This window comes from Hyperolius riggenbachi, chromosome 7 (assembly GCF_040937935.1).
Source record: "Hyperolius riggenbachi isolate aHypRig1 chromosome 7, aHypRig1.pri, whole genome shotgun sequence".
Taxonomy (NCBI): Eukaryota; Metazoa; Chordata; class Amphibia; order Anura; family Hyperoliidae; genus Hyperolius; species Hyperolius riggenbachi.
Genome location: NC_090652.1, coordinates 19,422,545 through 19,444,666, shown reverse-complemented (window position 1 = coordinate 19,444,666; position 22,122 = coordinate 19,422,545). Strand labels below are relative to the sequence as shown.

General features: G+C 47.0%; 1 protein-coding gene across 1 annotated transcript in view; it reads left to right on the top strand.

Annotated features, from left to right (window-relative positions):
• The first annotated feature begins 6,137 nt into the window (after positions 1–6,137).
• Positions 6,138–22,122, top strand: part of LOC137525401 (tyrosine-protein phosphatase non-receptor type substrate 1-like) — a 66,551-nt gene continuing 50,566 nt past the window's right edge. Inside the window, exon 1 of the mRNA XM_068246483.1 lies at positions 6,138–6,216. Coding sequence (XP_068102584.1) covers positions 6,171–6,216 — 46 coding nt within the window. The 5' untranslated portion in view covers positions 6,138–6,170. The remainder of the gene's footprint in view (positions 6,217–22,122) is intronic.

Sequence of the window (22,122 nt, the reverse complement as noted above, 5' to 3'; positions counted from 1 at the left end):
CATCCCGTCCATCGTCCCCGATGATGACTGGAGGCACATGCAGCAGGTGTGCTTAGTGCTGGCTCCCTTCCTGCAGGCCACAAACATGGTGAGCAGGGACCATGCTATGGTCTGCGAGTGGGTGCCCCTGGTTTCTCTGCTGAACAGGGCCCTCGATGCTTTGCTGGAACAGGGAGCGGCAGCCTTGGACCAGCAGGAGCGGCAACCAGCTGCGCAGTCCACCTCTGAGGGGGAGGAGGAGGAGGACTTGGTGGAGGTCCCTGACCTGGCTGTTGATGAGGGGGATCAGCACAGCGCAGCTGAGTTGGTGCGGGGGTGGAGAGAGGATGAGGCGGCAGAGGAGGAGGATGAGGACAGCACTGACGTCGATGTGCCAGCAGACGTGGCCCGCCTCTTCCCAATGGCAGCGCACATGCTGACGTGCCTGCGCAGGGACCCCAGGGTGATCCAGATGAAGCAGAGGGAGGACATCTGGATCAGCATGATGTTGGACCCACGCCTCAAGGGGAAGTTGAGCCAGTTCCTGCCGCCTGCAGGAGGAGACCCAGCGCAACAAATAAGGAGCTTGCAGCAGGCCCTTGTTGAGCGCTTGGAGGAAGCCTTCCCCCAGCCTTCCACCCCCACTGTCCAGCAGCCAGCACAGAGGCAGCAGCAGGTGCCTGCATCCAGCAGCAGCAAGCGCCCCACAGACCTGCTGTCTCTCAGCCACGAGCTCTACAGGACTGTAGAGGCTCCGGCAGCAGTGACTAGAGAGGAGATGCATGCAGCAGCATCCTCCTCCGGTCACAGCCAGCGCCTGACCCGCATGGTGGCTGACTACATGGGGTCGTACAGCGGGCTTGACAGCGATGCCCCTGTTGATCCCATGGAGTATTGGGTCAAGCGCATGGAGATCTGGAGCGAGCTGGCGCAGTACGCCCTGGAAGTGCTGTCCTGCCCCCCTTCCAGCGTGCTGTCCGAGCGCTGCTTCAGTGCAGCTGGTGGCGTGGTCACCGAGAAACGCTCACGTCTGTCTCACAAGTCTGTGGACAGACTGACGTTTCTCAAGATGAACCAGGCGTGGGTGGAAGGCGAGTTCCTGGCCCCTGTTGTCGGCGAGAGGGGGACATGAACTGGCTGCCGGAACCATCGTTAATGTGCCTTACCACCCTTTACCACCTCCTGGCTCCTGCTCACTAAGCCAGCCTGGTTCACTTTGACTATTACGTCGCCTGCAGCCACACATTTTACACCTACAGTGGGCTGCTGTGTACTGCCCTTCTGCTGTCTGTCTGTGTTTCCCACTGCCAGGGTACACAGAATTACCTTCTTCTGCTGCCACTCTGCCACCAGCTATTACGTCAAACAATAGCTATATTGGTTGCAAAACCAAAACCAAACAAACCATTAAAAAAAAAAAAAGGTTTAATTTTTCTGAGGTGCCCGGGTTGAAAACTGTGTTGTTCCAGTTGTGTATTGGACACAATGTGGGCTGCATGACCGCTGTCTGGGACCTCCTGTTGTGTTTATTTACAGCCCTGGTATCACCGCTAGGTACCAGGGCTATTATGTCACGCTGCCTACCTGCTGCCACACTCACACTGCTCCTCCATACCTCCTCCTGCTGCTGCTGCTGCTGTCTGTCTGTGTTTCCCACTGCCAGGGTACACAGATGATTTACCTTCTGCTGCCACTCTGCCACCAGCTATTACGTCAAACAATAGCTGCTCGCCTACTCCTCCATTCCTCCTCCTCCTGCTGCTGCTGTCTGTCTGTGTTTCCCACTGCCAGGGTACACAGATGATTTACCTTCTGCTGCCACTCTGCCACCAGCTATTACGTCAAACAATAGCTGCTCGCCTACTCCTCCATTCCTCCTCCTGCTGCTGCTGTCTGTCTGTGTTTCCCACTGCCAGGGTACACAGAATTACCTTCTTCTGCTGCCACTCTGCCACCAGCTATTACGTCAAACAATAGCTATATTGGTTGTAAAACCAAAAACCAAAAAACCATAAAAAAAAAAAAGGTTTAATTTTTCTGAGGTGCCCGGGTTGAAAACTGTGTTGTCCCAGTTGTGTATTGGACACAATGTGGGCTGCACGACCGCTGTCTGGGACCTCCTGTTGTGTTTATTTACAGCCCTGGTATCACCGCTAGGTACCAGGGCTATTATGTCACGCTGCCTACCTGCTGCCACACTCACACTGCTCCTCCATACCTCCTCCTGCTGCTGCTGCTGCTGTCTGTCTGTGTTTCCCACTGCCAGGGTACACAGATGATTTACCTTCTGCTGCCACTCTGCCACCAGCTATTACGTCAAACAATAGCTGCTCACATTACTCCTCCATTCCTCCTGCTGCTGTTGCTGTCTGTCTGTGTTTCCCACTGCCAGGGTACACAGAATTACCTTCTGCTGCCACTCTGCCACCAGCTATTACGTCAAACAATAGCTATATTGGTTGCAAAACCAAAACCAAACAAACCATTAAAAAAAAAAAAAAAAAGGTTTAATTTTTCTGAGGTGCCCGGGTTGAAAACTGTGTTGTCCCAGTTGTGTATTGGACACAATGTGGGCTGCACGACCGCTGTCTGGGACCTCCTGTTGTGTTTATTTACAGCCCTGGTATCACCGCTAGGTACCAGGGCTATTATGTCACGGCGAGCTGCCTGCCTCATTGACTGCCTGCTGCCACACACTCATCCTCCTCCTCCTGCTGCTGAATTTACCTCCTGCTGTCTTTGTGTTTCCACTGCCAGGGAGCACATACAATGGCGCTTCCAACATGCGTGCGCCCACCAGCTATTTGTTACGCTCAAAAATAGCTGCATTTCTTTAAAAAAAAAATTGAAAAGAGAAATACGTGAAGAAGAAGAAGACGATATTGAAAAAGAAGATGAAGATGAAGAAGAAGATGAAGAAGAAGATGAAGAAGATGATGAAGAAGATGATGAAGAAGATGAAAAAGAAGAAGAAGATGAAGAAGATGAAGAAGAAGAAGATGAAGAAGAAGAAGATGAAGATGAAGAAGAAGAAGAAGATGAAGAAGAAGAAGAAGAAGAAGAAGAAGAAGAAGAAGAAGATGAAGAAGATGAAGAAGAAGAAGAAGAAGAAGAAGATGAAGAAGATGAAGAAGAAGAAGAAGAAGATGAAGAAGAAGAAGAAGATGAAGAAGAAGAAGAAGATGAAGATGAAGAAGAAGATGAAGATGAAGAAGAAGAAGAAGATGAAGAAGATGAAGAAGATGATGAAGATGAAGAAGATGAAGAAGAAGAAGATGATGAAGAAGAAGAAGAAGAAGAAGATGATGAAGAAGAAGAAGAAGAAGAAGAAGACAATATAGAAGAAGAAGAAGATATAGAAGAAGAAGATCTAGAAGAAGAAGAAGAAAGATAAAGAAGAAGAAGAACAAGTATATACAGTAACACTACTGAACAAAATTAAGGACACAACTTCTCTTTCCACCTTTTTTTTTAAAGGAACATCCCCACATAATCACTTGCTGTTGTTACTTGGAAAAAAAGATGTTTCTTGCATCATTCACCCTCAAAACAAGTGTTGGAAGCTATTTAAGGCCAATTCGAATAGTCAGCTCGAATAGTGAGCTCGAATACCGACTCGAATAGTGAGCTCGAAGTCCGAGGTCGAATCGAATAGTAAAAATTATTCGACTCGAATATTCGACTGACCTCGAATAATTTACTATTCGAATTCGACCAAACTCGAATTTTAAAAAGGGGTATTTGAGCATCACTAACCCTGATTCCCTATAAACTAAACTCGCCCACAGCTCCTCCAGCGTCTAGGCACTCTCTTAGCTCCCAACTGTCCTTTTTTCGGAGGGACAGTCCCTCTTTGGGAGCCCTGTCCCTCTGTCCCTCCTTCCTCCTCATTTGCCCCTCTTTCAGGACTTTGTCCCTCTTTCTCCTTCTATATATGTAAATATATATATTTCTCTACTAAAAAGTGTGTTTGATTGACTCTAAACTTTATTCCCAACCTTTAAATTGATATATTACTCATTTTAAAATGTTACTATGAAGGAAAATGAACCAGGATAGAAAGGACCAGTGTGGTTTGAATTACAAAACAACATACTTTTTTCATGAAAATTTTATCGTATGCGTGACTAGGGCTGTGTCAGGGGCGTGGCATGGGTGTGGCTTAAAGAAACACTGAAGCGAAAAAAAATTATGATATAATGAATTGGTTGTGTAGTAGAGCTAAGAAATAAAGCATTAGGAGCAGAGACATAAGTCTAATATTTGTTTCCAGTACAGGAAGAGTTAAGAAACTCCAGTTATTATCTATGCAAATAGCCATTTAGCTCTTCAACTTTGAAAGTCATGGAGAGCTCTGACTTCTGATTAGGTTATCTCAGCTGTATTGTGTTTTTCTTTTGCAGAAAACGGTTCAGGACAGGTCAAAAGTTCACTGCCTATTCTGCAAAAACTTTTAGAATGCTGAGTAATGTGTAAACTGCAAGTATTAGAGAATGATGCAATGTTATAAAAAAAAAGCTTTATAACTGAAAATAAAAATATGAGAATATTTTTTTTGCTACCAATGTTCTAGTAATTACCCCTACTACACAACCAATTCATGATATCATAATTTTTTTTTCGCTTCAGTGTCTCTTTAAGAGTCCCTCTTTCTCATCTCAAAAAAAAATTGGGAGGTATGCACTCTGACTAAGACCCATGCAGCAAGGGCTTATGGGAGCTCAGTCTGGGCAGGAGGAGGAAGAGGTTACTAGCCAGAGATTTCAGAGGCAGAGAGGAGGAGGAGAGGGGAGTGGAGTTTTCACAGGCTGAGGGGTGGAGATGCAGATCAGCTTGCCTGTAATGATCACAAGCAGAACATGGCTGCTGTCGTATCACAGGAAGAAATAATCATTTACTGTTGAAGCTGTTTGCAGCTAGATTTGCTGTGTAAACTAAACTTTAGATAAGATATGTAGACAAGTTATTTGTTATAGTTAGTTTTTCAAACAAAAAAGAAAGCGTCCATGACACTAAAAATCAATGCAAAGCCAACTCCATCATAATCATATATAATATTTTTTAAGTGTAACACAATAAAAGCAAGTAAAATCAATCAGCAAGGGGTCTATACGGGTGGGGTACTTAAAAAGACACTCCTAAGTACTAATATTAAACAATGTTCGTCCACAATGACACTAAATACAAAAGGTGTCTGATCACCAACGAGGGTAAACACACAACAGCGGCTGTTAGAAAAAATCTAGCATAAGCAAGTGCCTGATAGCAGCTGCATTAAAAATAAATCAATATGTACAGTCACGGTTAAACCCGCAATAATACACCTACTCGTTCAGGCTGTGCACTTACCCACAAGGAGAGACCCCAAACACCGAAGCCCCTACGCTGTGCGCAATCTCACGCGTTCCGGACCCCTGTCCTTCGGATCCGCTTTAAAGAGAATCTGTACTCTAATATTCTTACAATAAAAAGCTTACCATTCTATTCATTATTTTCTCCTGTGCCCCTCTGTGCTGTTTCTGCCACTCTCTGCTGCAATCCTGGCTTGTAATTAACAGTTTTAGGCAGTGTTTACAAACAAACTAACCAGCTTCTAATAGGCTCAGCTAAGCATAGTGTGTGAGTCATTCATAGGGTGCAGGGGGCCTGCAGAGGGTGTGTATCGCTTCTACCAATCACAAGCAGCCCTGCAAATTCCACACAATCAAGCCTTAGCCCGACAAACAGGACAGAGGAAAGATACATTGATTTATTACAGAGACAGTGCAGTTAGGAAAGACTGCAGTAAGCCAGAGCAGATTAGAAAAGGCATAGGAACATATAGGATAGAAGAACTAAGGCTGAAAAATGTGTTACAGAGTCTCTTTAAGGTTACAGACAATATTTAGGGGTGACATACATCAATAAGACAATACAGGAATACAAGAAAAACCAGATCACCCATCACAGTATGAGTACAAGGTAATGCATAGTCACTGGATGGGAGCATGGAGATTAGGCAAGTTAGCTTCACTCAGATGCATAGCATGGGTGTACAGTAATGGAGGTGTGTAATCAGGTAGGAGACACAAGGAGGAGGACCCAGCCTGAAGGCTTACAATCTAGAGGGAGAGGTAGGGACACGAAAAGGTAGGGGAATTCCTGTCATGAGTTAACAGAAAGCGAAAGTTGTCCCACTGAAAGAAAGCACGATGTTGTTCACTTGGTGTCTGCTCTTTCTTTGTCTTCAACAAGCAGGTAATTTGTTTTATAAACTCTTAATAACCGACATAGACACAGAAGAGAGAAATTCAGTGTTTAGAAAACGAACAACTGAAGCATAGCATAGAATTCGTACAGAATGCTTTCCAAGATCATCAGCATAGGGAGAGGGGTGGTTACTTCACGTTGACCTCTTTACAGATTTGACGTGACTATAAGGTTGTGTAATCGAGTTACACTGGTTTTGACTGAGTCATGGGAGGGCTGACAGCTGCTGCAAACGTATGACAGTAATGAAAATGCTGACATTCTGCTATGCTTATAATAGTCTTCCATGCCAGCCTCTTAGTACTGAGTAGTGTTGATCGAACACCCAGATATCCGGGCTCGGGTCGGCTCTGCCGGACATGGTCCAGACGTTCGGGATATTCGGCCGAACACCGAAGCCTAATTGAAGTCAATGGGGACATGAGCATGCTTTGCAGGCCTGAAAAAACTTGCAAAATGAGGGAAACTTCTGCAAAATGGGTTGGAAATAGTGTGTGTGTGTGTGGGGGGGGGGGGGGGGTGATTTTACGCATAGATCTTAGGCGCAGAATAAAAGCAGGGACTCATGTTTGCAGAGCAGTGCGCCAATTATACTTGACTGCCAATAAAACAAGTAAAACTCCCAACGAAAGGCATACGTGACGTGTATGGGGAAAAATTGCTTATGGCCAATGCAGTTTATCGCCATGCAATGATAAATATAAAAGAAATGAGATCCTGAAAAGCTGTCCTAGTACCAATGGGACCGGCAACGCTAACCCAGCACACAGGATGGAAGAGGAGGTACAGGAGAGCAAGGCCACGCTTTGTGACACAACCCAGGCATGAGGACAAAATGCAGGCTTAAGTGAACCCGAGGTGAGAGTGACATGGAGGCTGCCATATTTATTTCCTTTTAAGCAACACCAGTTGCCTGGTTGTCCTGCAGATCCTCTGCCTCTAATACGTTCAGGCATAGACCCTGAACAAGCCTGCAGCAGATCAGGTGTTTCTGACAATAATGTCCGACCTTGCAAGATTACCTGCATACTTCTTTCTGGTTGAATTTACACACCACTGTGTCCAAATAGATCATTATGGCTGCCAGGTAACTGGTATAGTTTAAAAGGAAATAAATACGGCAACCTCCATCTCATTCTCACCTCAGGTTCACTTTAAACCAATGCATTTTGCCGCCATGCATTGATAAATATTATACAAAGGAGATATTCCTGAAAAGCAGTCATATTTCTATCTGGAACCGGCAACGCTAACCCAGCACAGATGTTCATGCTTGGTCGGTGTTGCGAAGTCGGTTCCAATCCACGATTTATCCATTTGTATTTGTGTCAGACGGTCTGCATTTGCTGTGGACAGGCGGATACGCCTATCTGTAACGATGCCTCTGGAAGCACTAAAACAACGTTCGGACATAACGCTGGCGGCAGGGCAAGCCAGCACCTCTATTGCATACATTGCCAGTTTGTGCCAGGTGTCTAGCTTAGAGACCCAATAATTAAAGGGGACGGATGGATCATTGAACACGGCTACGCCATCTGACATGTAGTCCTTGACCATCCTCTGCAGGCGAGCGGTGTTGGAGGTGGAACTGCGCAAACGCTGTTCTGTGGGCTGCTGCCTGGGTGTCAGAAAACTTTGCCACACCTTGGACACTGCTGATACCATTCCCTTGTGGGCACTAGCTGCAGCTTGTGTTGTTCTTTGCTCCCCTCCAAGTCATGGGTTAGCGGAAGTCAGTCTGACCGAGGCTGACTGCCTCAGTACTGCTCCATCAGGTACTGGACTACTGTACTCTTCTGCTGGCAAAGGCATGCTAACATGTGCAGCGTGGGAACATCACACACCAAGTGATGGTTGGGTAAACTGAATCGTGCTGCAACTTGGTGAGTGCGGCCGAAGCGGTACTGGATTTGCAAAAATGCTTTGCCACTCATCACACCTTCTGCAGAAGATCCGCCACGTCTGGGGTTGTCCTCAGGAACCGCTGAACCACTAGGTTCAGAACGTGGGCCAGGAAAGGAATGTGTCTTAGCTTTGCCAACTGTAACGCGCTAATGAGATTGCTCCCATTATCACATACAACCAGGCCTGATTCCAGGTCCAGCTGTGCCAGCACTGCCAGCCACAACTGGGTCTGTTCCTGTATTCCCTTCCAAATTTCAGCACCTGTGTGCTGCTTATCTCTAAGGCAGATCAGCTTTAATAAGGCCTGCTGACACATGGCAACAGCTGAGCTGCACCGCTTCCACATACCTATTGCTGAGTTAGCGCTGCCAGATGAGGTAGAGTTTGGAGAGGCGGTGGAGGAGAAGGAGCCAGAGAGGTAGGTGTTTGATAGTGCTGCCCAAAAAATTATATGCATCCGTGGACCCGGGCAGTGGGAACGCAGATTTTAGTACCTAAACACACGATACAACATGTTTTCCGGGGGCTGAGGCACATACAGATGGTCCCGATCATGATCATCATCGTAGAACTCTTCTCCTGACCCCCCCACCACCTCTGCTGCCCCAACATCCCCAGACACAGACCCCTCATCGTCCTCAACATAAACTTGGGATGCTGGCCTGAGCCCAACCTCCTCCACATCAGGCCCTATCATTTCCTCAACGGCAGCCCTCAATAATCACCCTGGCACCGGATCGAGGGACACAATGGAGGGCTGCTGCTGACCACTGGCTGCTGGGGTGGATGTTATAACTTGCGTGGGGCGTTGGCCAGAGCCGGATTAAGGCTAAATGGGGCCCTAAGCAAAGTAACTGATTTGGGCCCCCCCATCATGTCGTAATAGAATCAGAAGATGCAGCTGCACAGCAATATGTCGCACACACCGGGCAGCCGAGCTACTGGTTGCTATGGGCAACAGCACGCTTTCCTCTGTGGGTGCACAATGCAGGGAATAGCAGCGGCAAAATGCAGAGTGAGAGATGAATGGCTGGGACATTTGCACTCAGGGGCTGGGGCACCCCTGTGAAGAGGGCGCCAGATATCACAGCAGCAGCACTTTCCCCCTGCATCTCCAGCCTGGCAATAGCAGAAAGCTCTGGACACCGCCAAACCGGAAGCGGTTCCCCAGACAGAATTACATAACCACTCCCACCAACGAACAACCAATTTCCTCCAAAAATAGACAGCCACCATGCAGCCTCCATCCCAGTGAATATGATAGTCCAGCAGAGAAGGCAGCCGCAGTGGGGGAGAATGACAGCACCAGATGAATCACATTCACCTATTGCGATCCAAGCAATAGAGGTCTCGTCATCCGGAGCCCATCTGTCTCCTCTAGAGTGCTGCCGCTCTGTTACTACTACTATTACTACTTCCTACTTCATGTCTGATCTGAGAATCAGGAAGTTCAGAGCGAGCGGCTGCACTGTAGAAGAGACAGATGGGTTTCAGATGACGGGATCTCTATTGCTTGGATCATGGATAGGTGAGTGAGCGTTTGCCATCTGCTGCTATCATTCTTGCTGCAGCTGTGGTTCTCTGTGGGAAGGGAGGGTGGAGTGGGCAGCGGCAGAGCGCACAGTAGCAGGAGGGGGACCTAGGAGGATATGCCTTTAAGCATACCCACAACTAATTAATTACATCCTCACACCTACCAGCATGATATTTGTAATTATATCCCCCTGGGTTCCTTATATTTCATTGCATTGTGCTGAATCGAGCTGCCAACTTTGGAGAAAAGTCGTCCTGTGGCCGTGATTTTGATCGTGAAAATATCAAAAACTAAAAAGCATAGAGCAGCCGTTTATATATCATTGGAAAGAGGAGAAAAATAGCTTTAAAATGATATGCATCTTTCTATAGTTACTGCACTGATCAGAGTCCCTTTAACCATTATACCATCCAGCCACCGCTGACTTTGGAGAAAAGTCGTCCTGTGGCCACGATTTCAATCGCGAAAATATCGAAAACTAAAAGGCATAGAGCAGCCGTTTAGATATCATTGGAAAGAGGAGAAAGAGAGCTTTAAAATGATATGCATCTTTCCATAGCTACTGCACTGCTCAGAGTCCCTTTAACCATTATACCATCCAGCCACCGCTGACTTTGGAGAAAAGTCGTCCTGTGGCCACGATTTCAATCGTGAAAATATCGAAAACTAAAAGGCATAGAGCAGCCGTTTAGATATCATTGGAAAGAGGAGAAAGAGAGCTTTAAAATGATATGCATCTTTCCATAGTTACTGCACTGCTCAGAGTCCCTTTAACCATTATACCATCCAGCCACCGCTGACAGGATGGCAAGGGCTGGTTTATGTGCTAATGGGGCCCCTTTGACTCTGAATGGGGCCCCAAGCGACTGCTTTTGTTGCCTGGTCGGTAATCCGGCCCTGGCGTTGGCTGTTGCTGCTGTTAGTGCTGCTCACAGTGGAGGTCTGTGAGAAACTCATGATGGGCTCACGAAACGTGGTGAACAAATTGCAGTGGCAGTCTGACTGTGTGTAAGTAGTAGCTGAAGTGTATGACTGGCTAGCTGAATACAAGTGAGCACTCTGAACCTGCCTGCCTGCACTAAACACACTAATCACGTACTGCTTTTTTATACAACACTAAGCAAGAGTAAAATGCACTGAAAAGTACTGTTTTTTTCTCAACAATAGGCAACAGTAAAATTCAATAAACTGTTTTTTATGGGCACAACTGTTCCCGGCTGGCACTGAAAAGTACTGTTTTTTTTCTCAACAATAAGCAACAGTAAAATTCAATAAACTGTGTTTTTTATGGGCACAACTGTTCCCAGCTGGCACTGAAAAGTATTTTTTTAAAACTAAGCAACAATAAAATTCAATAAACTGTGTTTTTTTATGGGCACAACTGTTCCCAGCTGACACTGACAGCATTGTTTTTTTAAACACTAAGCAATACACTGTGTTAATTCTATGGGCACAAGTTTTCCCAGCTGGCACTGAAAAGTTTTTTTTTAACAACAATAAGCAACAGTAAACTTCAATAAACTGTGTTTTTTATGGTCACAACTGTTCCCAGCTGGCACTGACAGTACTGTTTTTTATTTTTAAAACACTAAGCAGCATTACAATTAAATAAACTGTGTTTTTTATGAGCACAACTGTTCCCAGCTGGCACTGACAGTACTTTTTTTTTAAACACTAAGCAAGAGTATATTGCAATAAACTGTGTTTATTTTATGGGCACAAGTTTTCCCAGCTGACACTAAAAATGTATTTTTTTTAAATGAAGCAACAGTAAAATTCAATAAACTGTGTTTTTTTCATGGGCACAAGTTTTCCCAGCTGCCACTGAAAAGTACTGTTTTTTTTCCTCAACAATAAGCAACAGTAACATTCAATAAACTGTGTTTTTGTATGGGCACAACTGTTCCCAGCTGCCACTGAAAAGTACTGTTTTTTTCCTCAACAATAAGCAACAGTAACATTCAATAAACTGTGTTTTTGTATGGGCACAACTGTTCCCAGCTGGCACTGGCAGTACTGTTTTTTTAAACACTAAGCAAGAGTATATTGCAATAAACTGTATTTATTTTATGGGCACAAGTTTTCCCAGCTGGCACTAAAAAGTGATTTTTTAAACAACAATGAGCAACAGTAAAATTCAATAAACTGTGTTTTTTATGGTCACAACTATTCCCAGCTGGCACTGACAGTACTGTTTTTTTATACACTAAGCAAGAGTAAAATGCAATAAACTGTGTTTATTTTATGGGCACAAGTTTTCCCAGCTGTCACTGAAAAGTACTGTTTTTTTAAAAAACACTAAGCAACAATAAAATTCAATAAACTATTCCCAGCTGGCACTGACAGTACTGTTTTTTTTTAAACACTAAGCAAGAGTATATTGCAATACACTGTGTTTATTTTATGGGCACACGTTTTCACAGCTGGCACTGAAAAGTATTTTTTTTAAACTAAGCAACAGTAAAATTCAATAAACTGTGTTTTTTTATGTGCACGAGTTTTCCCAGCTGGCACTGAAAAGTACTGTTTTTTTTTCAACACTAAGCAAGATTAAAATGCAATAAACTGTGTTTTTTTAGGGGCACAAGTTTTCCCAGCTGGCCCTGAAGTACTGAAAGAACAGTGGCTGCTGGCAGTGCCTGCTGGCAGTGGGCTGGCAGTGCCTGCTGGCAGTGGTGAGGCAAGGGCACTGTGGCTGCTGCCAGTGGTGAGGCAGGGGCTATGTGGCTGCTGCTGGCAGTAGTGAGGCAGGGGCTCTGTGACTGCTGCTGGGCCGCTGGCAGTGGGGAGGCTAGCAGGGGCTCTGTGGCTGCTGCTGGGCCGCTGGCAGTGTTGAGGCTGGGTGTAAGAAAACGCGGAAGAGCCGCCGCCATGAGCCAGCGGCAGGCGGCTCTTTCCGCGCACGGTGGCGCCACACACGGAGAGGCAGCCGCCTCCACTCAGCATGAGGCGGCTGTCTCCGTGCAGGGACCCATGGAGCGCGGAGAAACCCCCGCTGCGGAGACACAGCAAAGCGGGGTTGCTGTGGCTGGTCAGCTGACTCTGGCTCCACTCGTGATTGGTCCAGCACTTAGGGAGGTGCTGGGGGGTCATCTGTGTATATATACTGCTACCTGGTCATTCCTCTGGTGTCTGGCGTGCGATCACATACGTGGGAGCACCCAGATCCGTAGTCAGATCCGCAAGTGTGCCGGGACCAGCTGGAGCTGTAATCCTACACTTAGCTAGATTCTGTTGATAGCTAAAGTACTAGTTTGACTGTGATTATCTGTTATGACCTATTGCCTGCCTGACGTTCCTCCTGAACTTTGATCTTGTACCTTGATATTTCTGATACTCTGTTGCCGAACCCCGGCTCGTCCTTAGACTCTGCTTCTGCCTCCTGATATTGTACCTCGATATTTCTGATACTCTGTTGCCGAACCCCGGCTCGTCCTTAGACTCTGCTTCTGCCTCCTGATATTGTACCTCGATATTTCTGATACCCTGTTGCCGAACCCTGCCTGTACCTTGACTCCGCCTTTGCCTTACGATACTGTACCTTATCTGTCCATGTGTGTATGACCTGGCTTGTCCGACCTCGAGAGCCGACCTTACTGTAAGAGGCGGTTCCCTGTCCAGTTAGTGACACTTCCTCCAGAGTGTCACTCTCTGATATCCTTCCTTCTCTCAGCCTGACTCTTCCCGTCTTGGAGAGTTCAGGCCTCGGAAGGAATCCTTGCAGTACTACTTACTGCTCTGAGGCCTAGTCCTCTAAGTGTTACTGTTACACCAAGCACTACACTACTCAGGTGAACAGAGGTTAGCGAGTATATCGGATTATCGGTGATACTGCAGATCACTTATAATCTGGTATACATCTGCATTCCCCGTGATACTGCAGATCACCGGTAATCAGATCCTCTCTGTGCTTCACCGATCGTTACAGAACGCCAGACCTAAAACAATATGGTCGGACACTCTGACCGTCTGGGAGCAATGGCCTCCTCAATGGACGAGATCAATCGAGTGCTGGGTGGGCACCAGACGTTGATTGATTCATTGTCCGGGTCGTTACAAACCCTCCGGACGGCTATAGATGAGGTCCGATCCCCTCCTAGTTCTGATATACGTATGCCAGTACCCGAGAAATTTTCCGGCCACAGATCTGACTTCCGCAATTTTAGGAGTAGAGTTTTGTCATATTTCGAGTTGAGGCCCCAATCCTCAGGCACGATGGCCCAAAGGGTCACATTTCTTAAGACCCTACTGACAGGCAACTCTCAGACCTGGGCGTACAGCTTACTTGAGGGTGATCCAGCCCTAACATCCGTTGATGAATTTTTCAAAGCAATGGCGGTAATCTACGACGACCCAGATATTGCCTCTACCTCCGAGCAGCAGCTCAAGTTATTACGCCAAGGCAAGGGTCCAGTCGAGGATTACGCCTCTGAATTTAGGAGGTGGTCAGTGACTACCAGGTGGGACAACTTCGCCTTGTTGGACCGCTTCCTATCTGGGTTGTCAGATGAGGTCTCCAGCCTCATGTTGAGTCAGCCAGAGCCCACGACACTTGATGGCGCCATCTCGGCGGCCATCAGGATTGATCGCAGATTGCGTTATCAGCGTCAAAACCGGGGTAAAGACCAGGTTAGACTTGTCTCTTACGCAACTCCTCCTGAGATTCCACCTACGCCTGTTGTACCTCCACCTGAACCCATGCAGATAGGTCGGTCAAAACTGTCTCAGGTAGAGTGGAGACGCAGACTGACAGAGCAGTTATGTTTATATTGTGCGGAGCAGGGTCATAGAGTACGGGATTGCCCCAACAAACCAGGATATGGTCCCAAGAAGCCGGGAAACGGGTATGCCTAGGAGTAGTGGGGGGTGACACCCTAGGCACTCAATTCTCACACCTTAAAGAAAAAAAACTGCTTCTTCCGTGTACGATTACATGGGAGAACAATTCTATAGCCACTGAAGCTTTTTTGGATTCCGGTTCAGCGGCTAATTTTATGAGTACTGAATTCGCTAAAAGTATGGGTATTTCTCTCACCCCAGTGAAACCTCCCATCCAAGTCACGGCAGTGGACGATTCCCCCCTGCAACAGAATCGTTCCCTGTCACAGACTCCAGTGATGAAGGTCACTATTGGGGTACTACATGGGGAACTATTGCAGTTTTTTGTTTTACACATGTCCACCTCCACTATCATTTTAGGCATGCCATGGTTACAAATTCATTCACCTCAGATAGACTGGGCCACAGGGCAGTTAACAGCATGGTCACCTCATTGTTTCCAGCAGTGTTTGGGGAGGCTGACGTTAGGTCAAACCAGGGTACAGGTGGAAGGTGTACCTGAACAGTATTCGGATTATGCTGATGTGTTCTGTCCCAAGGCTGCAGATAAATTGCCCCCGCATCGCCCGTTTGACTGCCCCATTGACCTCCGTTCTGGTTGTATGCCTCCTCGAGGCCATCTGTATAATTTATCTGCCCTGTGATGCTAAAACCAATTCCGGGCATGACCCAGTCATGCTTGGCGAAATAAATGATTCTGATTCTGATTCTGATTCTGATCTGGCCCCGAAAAACTAGCCATGCAGGAGTATATCCGTGAGAACTTGGCCAAGGGCTTCATTCGGCCGTCCCGGTCACCCGCTGGGGCAGGCTTCTTTTTTGTTAAGAAAAAAGACGGGGGCTTACGGCCTTGTATCGATTATCGTGGCCTTAACAAAATCACAGTGAAGAATCGCTACCCGTTGCCACTAATAGACGATTTATTCACACAGGTCACGGAAGCTAGAATATTTTCAAAACTGGATTTACGGGGGGCATACAATCTGGTGCGTATAAGAAAGGGCGACGAATGGAAGACGGCCTTCAATACACCTGACGGGCATTACGAGTACAGGGTGATGCCCTTCGGGTTATGTAATGCCCCGGCCGTTTTCCAGGAACTCATTAATGAGGTCTTTAGGGAGGTGTTAGGGAAGTTTGTTTTAGTCCACCTAGACGACATTCTCATCTTTTCTAACAACCTCTCTGAACACAGAACCCATGTCAGGATTGTATTAGACAAACTGAGGCAGAATATGTTATACGCTAAACTCGAGAAGTGTATTTTTGAGGTTACGTCAGTTTCCTTTCTGGGATATATAGTCTCCACCTCAGGCCTGTCTATGGACCCTGCCAAGGTCTCCGCGGTCCTGGAGTGGCCGCAGCCGGTGGGGTTAAAGTCTCTACAACGGTTCTTGGGTTTTGTGAACTATTATAGAAGGTTTATAAAGGGGTACTCCACAGTAGTCGCACCCCTCACCAGTCTTACTAAAAAGGGGGCAGACACCACTCATTGGCCTCCCGAGGCCTTACAGGCATTTTCTACTTTAAAAGGGTTGTTCTGCTCGGCGCCCATACTGAGACACGTGGACACTTCCTTCCCGTTTATTGTTGAGGTAGACGCCTCGGAGGTCGGGGTGGGGGCTGTGCTGTCTCAACGGTCAGGTCTCCAGGGTAGATTACACCCGTGTGCCTATTTTTCCCTGAGGTTCTCTCCGGCAGAGAGAAACTACGATATAGGCAACAGGGAGCTCCTAGCCATCAAATTGGCCTTCGAAGAGTGGCGTCATTGGCTAGAGGGAGCTTAGCACACTATCACGGTTTATACCGACCACAAGAACCTGGAATACATCGAGGGGGCTAAAAGGTTAAGCCCTCGGCAGGCTCGATGGTCTCTTTTTTTCTCGAGGTTTACATTCTTGATTACGTACACTCCAGGTAGTAAGAATACCAAGGCAGATGCACTCTCTAGGTGTTTCGAGCCGGAGACAGCACAGCCCTCTGTTCCCGAGACCATTGTTTCACGAAGATTGGTGTTAGCCGCTACTGAGACTTGGGAGGACTGGAAGGAGACTTTGAGTCCTTTCCAGCAGGATATCCCGGAAGGGAAACCAGATGGGGTTTTGTTTATCCCGTTACCATTCCGTCTCCAGATCTTGGAGATGGTCCACTCTCATAAGAATGCGGGACATCCTGGGGTCGTCTAGAACGCAAGATCTCGTGGCCAGGTGTGCGTGGTGGCCCTCGCTAGCAGCTGACTGCAAAGAGTTTGTCAGGGAATGTGCGGTGTGCGCAAAAAGCAAGCCCTCCCGGCTGGCATCTGTAGGTACACTGCAGCCTTTGCCCACCCCGAGTGAACCATGGACCCACTTGTCCATGGATTTTGTGGGTGAGCTTCCTAGGTCTGAAGGCATGTCGGTCATCTGGGTAGTAGTCGACCGTTTCAGTAAAATGGCCCATTTCGTGCCTCTGAAGGGACTCCCCTCGGCCCAGGAACTGGCCGATTTATTTATCACCCATGTCTTCCGACTGCATGGCATTCCAGAAGACATAGTATCCGATCGGGGAGTCCAGTTTGTTTCAAAATTTTGGAGGGCATTCTGTCACCAAATGGGCATGAAACTGTCATTTTCCTCGGGCTACCACCCACAGACAAATGGCCAGACTGAGAGGGTCAAACAATCGTTAGAGCAATTTTTGAGATGTTACGTTGCCGAGGCGCAGAGTGATTGGGTTAAATTTTTACCTTATGCAGAATTTGCCCACAACAACTTAAAGAGTTATTCCTCAGGGTTTTGCCCATTTCAGATAGTAACCGGTAAACTACCTAAATTCTCTTCGTTGCCGATTGCGTCCACTCCATTTCCAGCCTTGGAGGCTTGGCAAAGGTCATTTAAGGACATGTGGTGGACCATTAAGAATAATCTGGTAAAAGCATTTCAGAGTCAGAAAGGTCAAGCTGACAAAAGACGCTCGTTAGAGTGGAGATTTCAACCAGGAGACTTGGTTTGGGTGTCAACCCGCCACTTGACCTTGAGACAGCCTTCAGCCAAGTTAGGGCCCAGATTCGTGGGTCCATTCCGGGTAGCAAGAAAAATCAACAATGTCACATATGTCGTTGATCTTCCTGCTAGCATGAGTGGTGTGAGGTCCTTCCATGTATCCCTACTTAAACCTGCAGTTCATGTGGGTCTCACTCCTCCTCCTCCTGTAATAATTGATGATCAACCGGAATATGAAGTCGAGAAGATTTTAGATTCTCGGGTGGTTCAAAATTCTACACAGTATCTGGTACATTGGAAAGGGTATGGCATTGAAGAGAGGCAATGGGTACCTGGGAACCGCATGCATGCGGACGAGTTAGTGAGGGAGTTTCATGCTTTACATCCAGAAAAGCCCGGAAGGAGCTGTCCGGAGTCCACTCCTCAGGAACAGAGCCGGATTAAGGCTAAATGGGGCCCTAAGCAAAGTAACTGATTTGGGCCCCCCCATCATGTCGTAATAGAATCAGAAGATGCAGCTGCACAGCAATATGTCGCACACACCGGGCAGCCGAGCTACTGGTTGCTATGGGCAACAGCACGCTTTCCTCTGTGGGTGCACAATGCAGGGAATAGCAGCGGCAAAATGCAGAGTGAGAGATGAATGGCTGGGACATTTGCACTCAGGGGCTGGGGCACCCCTGTGAAGAGGGCGCCAGATATCACAGCAGCAGCACTTTCCCCCTGCATCTCCAGCCTGGCAATAGCAGAAAGCTCTGGACACCGCCAAACCGGAAGCCGTTCCCCAGACAGAATTACATAACCACTCCCACCAACGAACAACCAATTTCCTCCAAAAATAGACAGCCACCATGCAGCCTCCATCCCAGTGAATATGATAGTCCAGCAGAGAAGGCAGCCGCAGTGGGGGAGAATGACAGCACCAGATGAATCACATTCACCTATTGCGATCCAAGCAATAGAGGTCTCGTCATCCGGAGCCCATCTGTCTCCTCTAGAGTGCTGCCGCTCTGTTACTACTACTATTACTACTTCCTACTTCATGTCTGATCTGAGAATCAGGAAGTTCAGAGCGAGCGGCTGCACTGTAGAAGAGACAGATGGGTTTCAGATGACGGGATCTCTATTGCTTGGATCATGGATAGGTGAGTGAGCGTTTGCCATCTGCTGCTATCATTCTTGCTGCAGCTGTGGTTCTCTGTGGGAAGGGAGGGTGGAGTGGGCAGCGGCAGAGCGCACAGTAGCAGGAGGGGGACCTAGGAGGATATGCCTTTAAGCATACCCACAACTAATTAATTACATCCTCACACCTACCAGCATGATATTTGTAATTATATCCCCCTGGGTTCCTTATATTTCATTGCATTGTGCTGAATCGAGCTGCCAACTTTGGAGAAAAGTCGTCCTGTGGCCGTGATTTTGATCGTGAAAATATCAAAAACTAAAAAGCATAGAGCAGCCGTTTATATATCATTGGAAAGAGGAGAAAAATAGCTTTAAAATGATATGCATCTTTCTATAGTTACTGCACTGATCAGAGTCCCTTTAACCATTATACCATCCAGCCACCGCTGACTTTGGAGAAAAGTCGTCCTGTGGCCACGATTTCAATCGCGAAAATATCGAAAACTAAAAGGCATAGAGCAGCCGTTTAGATATCATTGGAAAGAGGAGAAAGAGAGCTTTAAAATGATATGCATCTTTCCATAGCTACTGCACTGCTCAGAGTCCCTTTAACCATTATACCATCCAGCCACCGCTGACTTTGGAGAAAAGTCGTCCTGTGGCCGCGATTTCAATCGTGAAAATATCGAAAACTAAAAGGCATAGAGCAGCCGTTTAGATATCATTGGAAAGAGGAGAAAGAGAGCTTTAAAATGATATGCATCTTTCCATAGTTACTGCACTGCTCAGAGTCCCTTTAACCATTATACCATCCAGCCACCGCTGACAGGATGGCAAGGGCTGGTTTATGTGCTAATGGGGCCCCTTTGACTCTGAATGGGGCCCCAAGCGACTGCTTTTGTTGCCTGGTCGGTAATCCGGCCCTGCTCAGGAAGGGGGGGTACTGTAAGAAAACGCGGAAGAGCCGCCGCCATGAGCCAGCTCTTTCCGCCTACGGTGGCGCCACACATGGAGAGGCAGCCGCCTCCTCTCAGCATGAGGCGGCTGTCTCCGTGCAGGGACCCATGGAGCGCGGAGAAAGCGCCGCGTTGGACGCGGTGGTTAGCGCGCATACCCCCGCTGCGGAGACACCGCAGAGCGGGGTTGCTGTGGCTGGGACTCGTAGTCCCCCTGGTTTCAGAGTGACGCGCGCGCGTGCACTCAGGCAGAAGATTTATGATAGCCAGAAAGGAGTCAGCTGACCAGGCTGGTCAGCTGACTCTGGCTCCACTCGTGATTGGTCCAGCACTTAGGGAGGTGCTGGGGGGTCATCTGTGTATATATACTGCTACCTGGTCATTCCTCTGGCGTCTGGCGTGCGATCACATACGTGGGAGCACCCAGATCCGTAGTCAGATCCGCAAGTGTGCCGGGACCAGCTGGAGCTGTAATCCTACACTTAGCTAGATTCTGTTGATAGCTAAAGTACTAGTTTGACTGTGATTATCTGTTATGACCTATTGCCTGCCTGACGTTCCTCCTGAACTTTGATCTTGTACCTCGATATTTCTGATACTCTGTTGCCGAACCCTGGCTCGTCCTTAGACTCTGCTTCTGCCTCCTGATATTGTACCTCGATATTTCTGATACCCTGTTGCCGAACCCTGCCTGTACCTTGACTCCGCCTTTGCCTTACGATACTGTACCTTATCTGTCCATGTGTGTATGACCTGGCTTGTCCGACCTCGAGAGCCGACCTTACTGTAAGAGGCGGTTCCCTGTCCAGTTAGTGACACTTCCTCCAGAGTGTCACTCTCTGATATCCTTCCTTCTCTCAGCCTGACTCCTCCCGTCTTGGAGAGTTCAGGCCTCGGAAGGAATCTGTGCAGTACTACTTACTGCTCTGAGGCCTAGTCCTCTAAGTGTTACTGTTACACCAAACACTACACTACTCAGGTGAACAGAGGTTAGCGAGTATATCGGATTATCGGTGATACTGCAGATCACTTATAATCTGGTATACATCTGCATTCCCCGTGATACTGCAGATCACCGGTAATCAGATCCTCTCTGTGCTTCACCGATCGTTACACTGGGGCACTGTGGCTGCTGCTGGCAGTGGTGGTGAGGCTGGGGCACTGTGGCTGGCCTAGCTGGCACCTAACTGCTCTGTCTCTCTCCGTCCTAGTCACTCCCTACCTACCCCAAGCTAAACCCAAATGCTAATGGCGGCGGAGCGAGCCGCGCTTCGGGTATTATATACCCGATCACGTGACCTGCTCGGCCAATCGCAGCTATGGTCACAGCCAGCTAGGCTGTGCGACCATAGCTGTGGAAAAAGCATTGCCGCCGCTTATTGGCTACCTGCAAAGGCGCCAATAAGCGAGGGTAGGAGACAGAACAGCGCAGCCGAGCACCATGAGGTGCTCGGCTGAGCTCGACCCGAACACCCAGATGTTCGTTCAACACTAGTACTGAGCTCATATGTAAGCGTGCAAAATCACTGCAATCCAGCAGGACCGATCTATATTCCATAATGCAGATAACAGTCACAATAGAAAATAATTACATTTGTGCATTAAATTCTGCTTTATCTGTTTTGATTTGAGACATATCTGTGCGCTTTGAGTCCTATGGGAGAAAAGCGCTTTACAAATGTTACTGACTGTATTGTATTATTGTATTGTATTGTTTTTCTACAATTATGCATTTTTATAGCAGTGACATCTTCTGCAGTACTATACAGAGTGCATAGTCATGTCACTGACTCTCCTCAGAGGAGCTCACAATCTAATCCTACCATAGTCCTAGTATAATGTCCTACCATATTATTCTTATTATGTATTTATATAGCACTGGCATCTTCTGCAGCACATTACAGAGTCCATAGTCATGTCACTGACTGTCCTCAGAGGAGCTCACTATCTAATTCTTTTTTTTTTTAATATTTAAATTTTTATTGCCAAGATTGCATAGATGAACAATTTGTGTACAGTTATTAAGAAAGGACATTTGGCATGGCAGTGTACACATATACAATCAAACAGGCATTATTAAGAACACAATACAGCTAAAACTAAAAAAAACTAAAAACTGCACTGCTGTTTTAAGCAACTGTAAAATGCTCACAATCTAATCCTACCATAGTCATAGCCTAATGTCCTACCATATTATTATTATGTATTTATATAGCACTGACATCTTCTGCAGCACATTACAGAGTACATAGTCATGTCACTGTCCTCAGAGGAGCTCACAATCGAATCCCTACCATAGTCATAGTGTAATGTCCTACCATATTATTATTATGTATTTATATAGCACTGGCATCTTCTGCAGCACATTACAGAGTACAAAGTCATGTCACTTACTGTCCTCAGAGGAGCTCACAATCGAATCCCTACTGTAGTTATTAAGTTATAGCCTAATATCCTACCACACTATTATTATGTATTTATATAGCACTGGCACATTCTGCAGAACTTTACAGAGTACATAGTCATATCACTGACCACAGGCGTCCGCACGTCG